This window comes from Planococcus citri, chromosome 1, assembly GCF_950023065.1.
Source record: "Planococcus citri chromosome 1, ihPlaCitr1.1, whole genome shotgun sequence".
NCBI classification, from domain to species: Eukaryota; Metazoa; Arthropoda; class Insecta; order Hemiptera; family Pseudococcidae; genus Planococcus; species Planococcus citri.
The window spans coordinates 34,344,179-34,357,020 of NC_088677.1; the positions used below are offsets into that span (position 1 = coordinate 34,344,179).

The window sequence follows — 12,842 nt, forward strand, 5'->3', positions numbered from 1 at the left end:
CTAAGAGTAATTATTTTTCATTACCTCAGAAAAAAATTTAACGCTTCCATATTACCTACCTACCTACATTGTTGTAAAGGTATAATTCGGCATATTTGGCTGAGAATAAAAATGTAACCTATGGCCATTTTAATGGCGTAAAATTTGCATGCAATAAAATATCGCATCGCGAAAGTGTTATAGAAATTATTTCCAGTGAATGTGTGGGTAATTTTACCCCATCATTGAAAGAGCATATCTACCTATCGAGCTATTTTATGGAACGACAGGTCAATCCAACATCCTACCATACCTATTCTATACGATTATCAATTTCATCTTTTAATTTTTTTTTTCGTGAATTAACATGTAGAAGGTATCGTATAAAAATACACATAAACGAAATTCACTCATAGGAGTATTTTGGTAGTAAAATAGGTATACCTGACGACAGTGAGTCCACCGAGCGAGGACCGATACCTCCCGGTGATAATATACGAGTATATACACATATCATAAACGATTTTTACAAACCATAGCCTACCTATACTTATAATATCGCCGGATTTATAATACCTACATACCCAAGTATTTATTACAAGTGTGTTATGAAAGTTGAAAAACTTGTCGCATGGCTTTTCTAAAAATAGTATCGTGGACTCATTCTTTTTTACCCGAAAAGAAAAAAATATAAGCTAGATATGAATGAAGACGTTTATACAAAGTCGAATAATAACCATCAAATATACATCTTCTCGGTAAATTATTAATACAATTCACGCAACAAGGTGTAGAGATACCGATGTGCATTCATACAGGGTGTCCCGTTAAACTACTGGCACATTTCGAATTTAAATACACTAAGGGGTGGGAGAGCTGGGAGGGGGGACTTATAGGCATACCTGAAGACTGGCAGGAGTGGCTCAATTTGATACCATGAGTGCAAAAATTGAAAGCTATCATTTGAAAATTTGAAAAAATTACTGTGAAAACCTTTTTTAGCTTGTTTTTAACTAACCAATTTTAAGAATGTGATTTAATTTTGATCAAAATCTATGAAATGAAGTAGCTTGTTGATTGTTGATAATTTGAAAGATATTTTTTAGACTTGGCTCTTGTGATCCCCTTTCTTTTTGAAACCAAAAAATTAAAAATGACGTGTGATGTGTCATTTGTTAGGTTTTCGAGGGAGCTGAAATCAAATACCTTATCCAGAAATTTTTTGGAAATAAATTTTATGATAGAAATTCTGATTTGATTAGATCCGGTCAGATTCCATCGTGTCTCCTCTGTTATAAATTCGATTAAGTCTGAACAAATCTAATCCATCAGAACTTTGATTTGACTAGATCATTCTGATGGGATCCCATTTTGGGCTGGAGAATTTTATGAAACTTTCAGCTATTCTCCATCACTGTTTTTCATTATCTTATCGACGCCCTTTTTCCTATCCTATCGTACCTACATCTCGAATTTTTTCCTTCTTCCTCCCCTCAACCATCTCAATTGACAAAATTCTATCTGCGCTATCCTCATTAAGCATAGTAAACACGTTTGATAGGACACCTTGTATGCAAAACATATACCAGCCTTCTGAGTGTAATATTATCCCGACTATAGGCCTACCTCGAAATATCTCCACCAGCTCCTTGTCCATATTTTGTACGTTAATTAAACAAAAAAATATTATATAAATAAAATAGCCATAAAACGAATAATTTATGATTGAAATTTTCAACGTTAACCGCATTTTGGTACGTACTTCCCAATATAATCATTTGTAATAGGCGATATGGGCGCTTTATGAAAATGAATTTCTCTATTAGAAGTACTACGAGATAGAAAATCTGGCTAACGTGTAAATTTATAACGTCTGTTTCACGAAAAATAAAATATCGTGTTTGAAGAATATTTATTTTTTTATGATAATTGTTGAAAGAATAACGATTCGAATTGTAGGTATATATGCGGATGCTGTTCACGAGATGATGGATTTTTCTATTAAAAAAATATGTAGACCTACTAAAAGTAGGGATATTTCTCGTAATGTTTGAAAACAGGAATGTGTGAATCAAATGCAGCTCGGATGGATACATAAATTAACAATATCTTCGTTTCGTATGTAGGTATATTTCAAAGGCGCGATGAAAAATACTACTTTACGTATTATGAGAAATCATACATACATCTCTGCACATACTATCTGGGAGACATCTGTTTGAAAAACTTAATGTCGTCGTGTGCATGTGTAACATACGAGTATAATTCTATGGAATAGGTAAAGGTAGGTATACATAGATCTGATAGGTACAAAAAGTTTTTACGTTTCTATTTGTTCAACAAATTAAAGAGAGAGTAAACCGCTTCAAAGTGTAATAATTTATAATCGCTCTCTTCAATTTGAAAGTACACGTTGATATTTATACCTATATCTGATTGTCTCGTGTATACATAATGTCGATTTTCTTATGTGACAGCGAATTTAATATACCTACTTACTTACTGTTTTCGCATAAATTGCATAGGTTATTACGATGATTGTTCCCGTTATATATCTTACTCGTACATATGGCGAATAAAATTATTAAAATGAAACCATCCAATTATAATTTATTCGTTCTTTGTTTTCATTTTGAAAAGCCTATAACAACATGGCTGAGGTACTCATATTATGTGTACTGTGTACTTTCCGTTACCGACGTGTGCGTCGTCGTCGTCATACGTATATGTACGTAGTACGTACCTCTCTATAATATTGCATGATACGTAAACGAGATTACTACATTATCGTAATTATAAGACGCATTGTTTGACGTTATTATAAGGTTGAGGAGTCTGCCAGTTGTGTAAATATATAGTCTATATCTTACTCTATATTATAATAGAATAGATAAGTTTTATAAGTACTACTACTAAACCGGAGCTTATATAGATGAGGCCTTTTACTCTCCTCTGAGCTGTTGGATAATCTCGTTGATTGTCAATCTACTAGGCATATAATTTTCGTCTATATCATCACTGATGCGTATAATAGTGAGCCAACGTCACTTCGCTTTTCCTATACCTCTACCCTGCCTCCTGCCATCGATCGTCTTCCTCCTCCTCCTCCTCCTCCTCCTCGTGTATAGGTATATCTCGGGACGTAATTAGAATGCTTAATAGAACAGTTATGAAATTATAATTTCTAATACCCTAATTACTTTCGAAGTGTGTTTGTGCGTATGATTATAACATGAAAACAAATTATTTTATCAAGTAGCTGTTGCTTCCGAGTCCGACGAGCTCTAATCCGTTATGTTATACATCATATTAATATTTTAACAACATGGGATAAAACATTCTGTATACTAACGGAATTTGTAATTTTTCTAATACAACAACGAACTTCGAAGGAATTCAAAAGTTGTTTTCGCTGTCGGAAAAATTACTTTGAAATGTGTAACTACAAAAATATAGAGGCGCGAATGAAACAGAAATCGAAATTTAGGGCGTGAGGTGCAGAGCAGAGACAATTTTCTAACGTGAAGTGCATCTATTATGACATAGAGATTTTCAGGGTTCCAGCTGCCTAATCACATTTTTCGAAATTTCACACAACTTACCTACTTAGAATTCGAACTCCTTAAAATCCTATTTTAAGCCTTGGCCCTGGTTGAATGGGGCCTTTGAACGTTAAACGTTGTTGTTATTGTATAGCTGAGATGTCCACTCGATTTTTCATCGATAAATTCGTGAATTTTTTGGCTATATTTTAGAGACGAGTGGGGGGGGGGCATTTATACCTCTGCCAACTTTTGAATTCCTGCAGAGTCTTGAAAAATAAATGGATCGACTCAGATAGAAAAATTAAAATTTTCATGTAATTTTTAAATAACATCGATGGGGGACCGGGCAAATGGGGGCAGTTTCCCCTGAAATTTTCTAGAGGGCTCAAAAAATGTACCTAGGGCCTCATACATATAAATGATAAAATAATTATTATCAATCGTAAAGACATAATATTGAACTTTCGGACTGAAAGGAGTATAGTGTGCTATGAACACAATATAAATTAACCAATTTTCGAACTCAACATAATTTGAATTAGTATAAGTAACAATTAAAATAGCACGTTTTTAAGAATTTTGATTAAAAATGGGGGTCCTTGTTCTTGTGCCTCTAAAGAGGCGACAAGATTCGCTAGAAATATGCATCACAAATGCATGAGAATTATTACAACCAGGGGTAGACTGGCCATAAGAGCTATCGGGGAAATCCCGGTAGGCCCCAGGAGAAATGTGAGCCCTTGAGTAGAGAGTGGGCCCTTTTGGTGAAAAATGGGCCCCTTTAGTTATAAATTTTGGATAATGAGTGAGAGTTTAGGGGCCCCGTGATCGAAAATACTACGGAAAATGGACCCTTTATGTACAAATAGGCCTCAATTTGTATCATTTCCCGGTAGGCCCTTTGGGCCAGTCCACCCCTGGTCGGATTTTATCTTCTGGTGACAAATTCAACAAGCACTGGCCATATTTAAGCTATTTTATACACCTGGTGACTTCTGGTGAATCTTGGTGACTGATTCACCAAAAGTCACCAGGATTCACCAGAACACAGAAAAGTCATATTTTATCCTCTGGTGACTTTTTGGTGACAAATTCAACAAGCACTGGCCATATTTGAGCGATTTTATACACCTGGTGACTTCTGGTGAATCTCGGTGACTGATTCACTAGAAGTCACCAGGATTCACCAGAACATAGAAAAGTCAAATTTCATCCTCTGCTGACTTTTTGGTGGCAGATTAACCGAGTAGTGACCACATTTGACCAATTTTGTACACCTGATGACTGATTCACCAGAACATAGAAAAGTCATATTTTATCCTCTAGTGACTTTTTGGTGACAAATTCAACTAGCACTGGCCATATTTAAGCGATTTTATACACCTGGTGACTTCTGATGAATCTTGGTGACTGATTCACCAGAAGTCACCAGGATTCACCAGAACACAGAAAAGTCATATTTTATCCTCTGGTGACTTTTTGGTGGCAAATTAAACAAGCACTGGCCATATTTGAGCGATTTTATACACCTGATGACTTCCGGTGAATCTTGGTGACTGATTCACCAGAAGTCACCAGGATTCACCAAAACATAGAAAAGTCACATTTCATCCTCTGCTGACTTTTTGGTGACAGATTAACCGAGTAGTGACCACATTTGACCAATTTTGTACACCTGATGACTTCTGGTGAATCCTGGTGACTGATTCTCCAGAAGTCACCAGGATTCGCCAGAACATGGACAAGTCATATTACAACATTTCCTGCCTGCACTCCCATTCTAATCCTTTGGAATGTTAGGACGAAAATGGACGATGTTTAATTTTTTAGACCATCAAGAAGAACTTGTACTGAAAATTGTGCAAAATTACTCATAAATAGTCGGTTTTTTTCTTCGTTAAGTACCTACTCAAACCCAACAAAAAAAAATTCAAAATCAATCGTCTCTGTCTCACTCCTTCTATTCAGGAGGACTGACCTCTAAAATATGATTTTCGCATCCGCATTTTAATTGTTTTCGTCGCCAGATTGAATTTTGTGAATCAAATTAGGTACGTCAATTGTTATTTTTTTTACGATATTTTTTTTTTGGTCGTAAAACTGAATTTCGAAAATATTTTCAAGTTACCTACCCAATTTTTTTATTGTTGTATAGGTAAAATAAAAATATTCATTGAAGTCCAAAATCTCAAAATTGTAACATATCAGTTTTCAGATTAGAATTTTTATTATAAGTATGAAAAGTTTGTGAAGAGGGGGGGAGGGGGTAAATTTTTTTCACCTCAAGTGTTTCCTTATCAACGATACTCGATTGGTTCCGAGTAATTTAAATCAAAAATAGGTGATTTTTAGTTGACCCAATTTTCGACGTGACATTTCAATTTTTCAGAATAAAAATGACCTCTTGTTCCTAATTCAACCAGAATTTATAGATAGGTAGGATAAAAGTTTTCGAAATTCATGTATAATGGATTATAAAAATAATCATGTTCACAGTACATTTTAACATATTTTCCGATCTTCTTGCCTAATATGTATTTATGTAATTCAACGTAATATTTAGTTACACATAAAAATTCAAAAAATCATCGTCTCGGGTCTATTTACGACATACTCGTACCTACCTACTTCGATCTACTTACTTGTAGTTGCAATGTAAAAGTGAAAAATTAAAAGTAAAAACCGTTATAAAAGAAAAACGCTCGCGGTTCGAAGATTTTATACAAAAGAATTCGAGTAATTCGAGCAGGGAAATACCTATCTTCGAAACTTGTGTCCGATATCGTAAATAGGTATACCTTCTCGTATAAAACCTTTAAACTATTTTCGCACATCATTGTTTACTATGATGCAAATAAGATTCCGGAACACGTTGGTATATCGTTACGTTACGTTGAACTGTGACGAAACAAGAATGCTGTCAAAATTGGAAAAATGTTGACTTTTTTCAGGTCATCTGTTCATCTAAATAGTAGTTATTCGGATTAACCGATTTATTATATATTTTTTACGATACCTACGTTGGCACTAGTAGGTTAAACACTAAAAAACGTAAAACATTGGGCAATAGTTGAAATCGTAGCCGGTTGTTGAGTTCTGTAAATAATAGGAATCACGCCGGTGCTCCTTCATCATCATCAACATCACTTTTGAGACTAGTTTGTCGATACCTTATATTCAAAAAAAAAACACAACATATTATGTACATATGTATCTTGAGTAGGCAATACGCATAAATAGTATGCCTAGGTACATGGCGATAATCATGTTCATTTTCGCCATACCGTATGGTAATTGGAAACTGGAAAGGTGTACATATTATACACCTTATTTATATCGATGATTGTAATCGTAAGTGAAAATTAACCAATACCGCCGAAATATTTGTTCGCGTGAATATCGACTTGGACGTGATTTCTTTACATGTACTCGTACCTATATTCGACTTCGTGAACGGAATCTAGCAATATAGGTATAAGTGTAATGCCGCATTGGGCATGTGGAAAGGGTGCTTTCGCGTTTACGTAAACACACCGTATAATCAATTCCGGGCACGTGATAACTTCCAGCCTGTGTATGCGAATACATAATATCGTAACAATTGCCTGCTCTCCCCCTTCGTCTCCGTGCTCGTGTGTACCTCGAAAACGAGAATTTATTGCTACATTTCAATTGTCAATGAATCGTTGTTGTAATTTTTTTACCTTTTTTTTGTTGCAGGGTTCCGATCCTCGAGTTGCGACATGTCGAGGAAAACTACAAAATAAAAGATCGAAACTGAATCAAGAGATTAATAAGGAACTGAGGCTGAGAGCAGGCGCTGAAAATCTTTTCAAGTTCGTTATTAGTAATTTAATTTGTGTACCTAGGCTAGATAGTATTGCTACAATAAATTATGTAATGTCTAGGCTTCTAAGGTCATGCTCTGAGTCTGTACCTTTTATCTATGTCGACCGAACCGACGAATAAATTACACGGTACTGTGGTGAAAAGCTGAAAATGCAATACAAATGTATTCAACTGGTTTGAAAAATTACATTTAACTCTTTTTTTTATTCTTTTGTTTTAAAACCAAATAGAATGAAATTATATACTCGTGTATCGCGTCATCGTGTGTAGCGTCGTTTAATGGCACCTCTACCTGCCCTGCCTACACGTCTTCAATTTGTATAGAATTTCGTAAAGTGACGATGTTTTTCTTCTGTTTAATTGTTCAAGATCAATAGCAAGTCGATATGAGGAGCTTGGAATCAAAACTCACTTTTGCCACCAAAAACCGATATGCGTTTTTTTGCGGATTCTGATACTTCTTCAACTTCTCTATGACCCTACAGAATCCATTTTTCCGAATTCGGCCCCAGTTCTTCACAATTTCGTGTTAAAAAGTGCCCTTGGAGTCAAAACTCACTTTTGCCAGTGGCAAAAGTGAGTTTTGACTCCAAGCTATAAAAAAAAACTGTATTTTGAAGGTCGCATGGAAGTCTACAAAGCCAAAATAATTCAGTTGCAACTTCGGAAGCATTTTCTGATAGTGAAAATACCGAAAATGGTAGTTTTGAATTTGGAAGTGATGCAACTGAGGAGGTAAAAAATTGGATGTATTGAGCGCTCAAAACTTTTAAAGCTCTCTGGAGGCGGAACAAAATACTCTACAGAAAAATGAGGTCGAAGAAAATTGTAGAAAATTAAATTTCCAATCGACGTAATGTCGTTAGTTTTTTTCTAGAGTGCTTAGTTTTCGATATATTTGCAAAAGAAAGTATAATTTTTGGAAAAATTCAGCGCTCAAAACTTTTAAAGCTGTCTGGAGACTGAACGAAGCATTCTACGGAAAAATCAGGTCGAGGAGAATTGTAGAGAATTAAATTTCCAATCGACATAATGTCGTTAGTTTTCTTCCAGGAGGCTTATTTTTCGATATATTTGCAAAAGAAAGTAGAATTACCCCACCTTGGAATCAAAACTCACTTTTGCCAAACTTGATAGCCGTACCGCAACGATATGGCAACTTGAAAAAAAAAATTTTCTCATGGAATCCTATTTAGTAGTCTTACTCAAGAGTTTGACACACTTTGCGGCGTTTTTTTCATCAACGCACTAGGCGAAATCAGTTATTGTCGATTTTCTCAAAACTTTGTCCGATGGCAAAAGTGAGTTTTGATTCCAAGCTCCTCATATAATGCTTAATGAAAAAATTATATTTATCTTTTTAATACCTTACTGGGTATAAATTTTTACCATCGTAATGAATTTTTTATTCCAACGTTTGCGTCACTTATTTTGTTAGTAGAGAAAATATAATTTATACTGACATGGTGAGAATGACAGCGCAGATGTCGAATAGCGAATAGTCCAACATATTAATGAATTCTTTTCTTCGTCATTCGAATGCAGTTGACGTTATTAAATTTGCATACTTATTCTAGCACAGGAAAACATCGTGCCTTCGTCGGGAATTTAATTTCAAAATTCGTTCTTTTATGACATTTTCTATAACGAGCGAATGAATAAAGACATTCGTGTCGTGAAGTGAACAATTCCAACACTAATAGCTTTTGGTGTTTTTCTTTTAATTTTGAAAGATAGACAAAATTTGCACATTTGAATTATTTTTCAAAATGCCTGTAGGTACACAGTACACTATACGATGAGTGAGGATGGATGTAATAAATTGGAAAAAATTATTTAGAGAGAAAGAGGAGAAAAAATTGGTTCCCGTAATAAACCTAAATTTTTTCATTAGAGATAGACATTTTCACAATGGAAATTCTCCACTTCAGTTCTTAATTTTAATTCTTGAAAATGTAAAATTATCATATTTTTGTTTTGTTTTCAACTTCCACTTTTCTGCTTTGATTAGGTAGCTGGATATTTTTTTTTTTTTGGAAAACGAATTTTCCAAAAAAATGATTGTATGTTTTTTGGATACATAATACAAATGATAAGTAGGCTTTGAAAAGCCTAAAAAAAGATGAGTAAAATGAAAAACCAATTTGGAGGTTGTTTTCAATTCCATTTTTTCCTACAAGGTAGCAGGAGGGACCAAGATTATGAGCAGCATAGAGCATAGTTATGACCTAAGAAAACTGAAATTAAGTGCAAATCCACTCAGAATGTTTTAGAAAGGAAGGAGTTGAGCGTTATGAAAATTTTCAATGTGGATGTAATTTTGGACTTACTCACTCTTTCCATTTTTTTTGTTCCGTTCAACAATTTTTTTAGCAATTAGCTGAATATGATACTTCTCATTCATAAAACTACATTATTTATTTAACAAAAATCGACATTTTGTTATGGAAAAATGAAAAAACTATTAAATAGGTAGGTATCTACATTAAACCTGAAAAAAAGAAAAAAATTCAACTTTTAATACATAATTGTTTTGAAAAAACAAACGTTCAGTTCAAACATGTATTCTTGATTATTGAGAAAATTTTACTGAAATTTTTCTCCTCATCTTGTAATGAAAATGTGTTTTGGAAACATTTTTTAAAAATATGTTCCTACGTAGCTAATCACTAATCAGTAATCATAATTTTTTCTGAACAAAAATGATTTTTTTTCTATTTTATCGTCATATTTTTTCCATTTCTCAGTTTTTTGTTTTTCAAAAGTGTGGATTAATAATTATTACCTATTTATTTCTTCATCTTCCTTGTTGTGTATGTTAGGTAGGTACGGTAAAGTAAAAAAAAAAAATCAGAAAATACAAAGAGTTGATGCTCTTATCATTTCTTCTGTCTTAAACATCAACATGATTTTTAATTAAAGTCTGGTTCCTTCCTCAATAAAATTTACATTACTTCATCTTCATTCATTAATAAAATAAAATCTTTCGATTTTTCAACACAGGGCTACCACGAATCGTAAACTAAAAGAAACCGTCGCCCTGGAATTAAGTTTCGTCAACTCGAATCTTCAGCTTTTAAAAGAACAGCTCGCAGAACTGAACAGCTCCGTTGAACTATATCAAGGCGAAAGGTTGGTAAATTTTTCATCTACTAAGTATTACCCACGGATTATGTAGTACCTAGATACCTACCTCAGGAAAATACATCAACGTCAAATTAATTTATATTACAGCAAGGAACCGGTAATGCCGATGATTCCTTTGGGACTCAAAGAAACCAAAGAGATTGATTTTGCGGAATCGTTCAAGGTAATTTATTTTTCACGAAATAAATGTTTCATTTTTCTTATAATTGCTACCTCGCGTTTAACGTCACTTTTTATAATCTTTATCTTTCGTATTATTACCAAAGTTTTTTCTTCTTTTTATTTTACAACAAAATTCGATTATTATTATCATCACTCGACTCGTCTTACATGTACATACCTTTAACCACACCTTTGTGGATTTTAGTGCGGTAAATTAACCATATATGAACTGATTCACGTGGATTAATAACTGCGTCAGCCAGTGTTTTTAGTTGTAAAATTGCGTACCTACTTCATTGAACATGATCTCATCAGTAAACGACAAAAAAAACTAGTAGTGGTAGTGAAATTAAAGCCTTAAAAGTACCTACTAATTTTTTTCAAGTTTATCGAACGTATTGGCGTAATTATATAGGTACCTGCTTTGAAAAATAGCAACTATGTAAACATTCGTTAGACTAAAATAGTATTATTATTTACCTATACGGTTTCGTTTATTTCATTCATACGAGTATACGAATAGGTAGAGGTATCTGAAACCCATCCTGCATGCTAAGAGTACGTCATAAATTTCAAAATCGAATTTATTGCGTAAATTTTATTTACTTTTTCATGAAGAAAGCGTATCCTATCTGTACAAAGACAAATCAAATATTGGAAAAAAACATTGTTATCTCTTCAAATGAAACTCAACTCGAATGAAAATCTTTTTTGAAAAAATATATCGGAAATTTGTTTGATGAATCATATAAGCCTACGCCGTGTTTCAATAAATAATTATAAAAAAAAAAAAAAAAAATGAAATACGAGTAAAAAAAAACGAAAAAAACGTTATTGAGTCATTTTGGAAATTTCTTAACCAAACGAAGATTTGTGTGTGTGTTTTTTTAGACATAATCATCGTAAATTAAAACCTGCTTTTGATACGATACACGTATTCGACGTGTACTGTTTAAACCTACACATACTTATTTCTCACGAAGCATCTACGACGAGCATAAATTTTACAACATAAGTAGTTGGTAAAAATTAAATCATAAATGTTTTGGGTGCATTTTGCATATCAAGATTATGTATAACAATTTAATAAAAACGAACCAAAATTTTTTTACAGTGGGTAATTTATGCTATAATTTTAATTAACGACGTTGTATCGAATTCGCAGGATTTTATTTTAGAGCACTACAGCGAAGATGGGAATGAATACGAAGATGTTATAAAAGAATTTATGAATATGAGACAAGTAAATATTACTTTTTTCAGTCGAATTTAAGCGATTTAGTTTTATAATCGTCGTGCTACGTAGACCTACAGTACCTACCTACTCGTATTTAAACGTATACGATGTAGCTTTTAATGAAGTTAGCACGCACGATTTGGAACATTTCTCGCCTGAATTTACCATTACCACGCAATACCTAGATCTATAAAAATTCGCTAATGTAAACATTATCCAATTATTAGGCTATGAGAACGCCGCACAGAGACAATTCTGGGATATCTTTGTTATTTCAGTATTACAACCAGTTATATTTCGTCGAAAGAAGATTTTTTCCTCCGGATAGAAGTTTAGGCATATATTTCGAATGGTAATATATCCTAGGTTACGTTATATAGGTACACTCTATAAAATATGTAGTATAACAGTTTCTAACCGTTTGTTCTACTTAATGTGTAACTTCTGCATCATCGAATCGCCGCAATTGTTCTTTTTTTGTTTATTCAACGTGAAAATCTAAACATCGTAGTGCTGAGGCAATTTGCATTAACCTAGTTCTTTTTTTTCTCCCCGAAAAATTTCAGGTATGATTCATTAACCGGAGTGCCAAGCTGTCAGCGTACGGTTGCTTTTGAAAAAGCTTGCGTGTTGTTCAATATGGCGGCTATTTATACTCAAATGGGCGCCAAACAAGACCGTTTGACTAGCAAAGGTCTCGATCAAGCTGTTGATAATTTTCTCAGAGCTGCTGGCACCTTTACGTATATTCAGGAGAATTTTACCAACGCTCCGAGCATGGATTTGGCTCCTCATATGATGGATATGCTGATACAGTTGATGTTGGTGAGTGTTCTCAGGTTGTTCAGATGCATACGTATTTTTTGGAAGTATGTACTAAGGGGAGAGGTGTTTGTTATTTTGAGGAAAAGAACTTGTGGGAA

General features: G+C 33.8%; 1 protein-coding gene across 3 annotated transcripts in view; it reads left to right on the forward strand.

The window, feature by feature from the left end:
* The window catches only part of Rhp (rhophilin), a 42,614-nt gene that overhangs the window by 26,737 nt on the left and 3,035 nt on the right, over positions 1-12,842 (forward strand). For all 3 annotated transcript variants that reach the window (XM_065344161.1, XM_065344160.1, XM_065344162.1), the window contains 6 exons: positions 7,245-7,360; positions 10,377-10,505; positions 10,608-10,683; positions 11,848-11,925; positions 12,147-12,271; positions 12,486-12,744. In XM_065344161.1, coding sequence (XP_065200233.1) covers positions 7,245-7,360; positions 10,377-10,505; positions 10,608-10,683; positions 11,848-11,925; positions 12,147-12,271; positions 12,486-12,744 — 783 coding nt within the window. The remainder of the gene's footprint in view (positions 1-7,244; positions 7,361-10,376; positions 10,506-10,607; positions 10,684-11,847; positions 11,926-12,146; positions 12,272-12,485; positions 12,745-12,842) is intronic.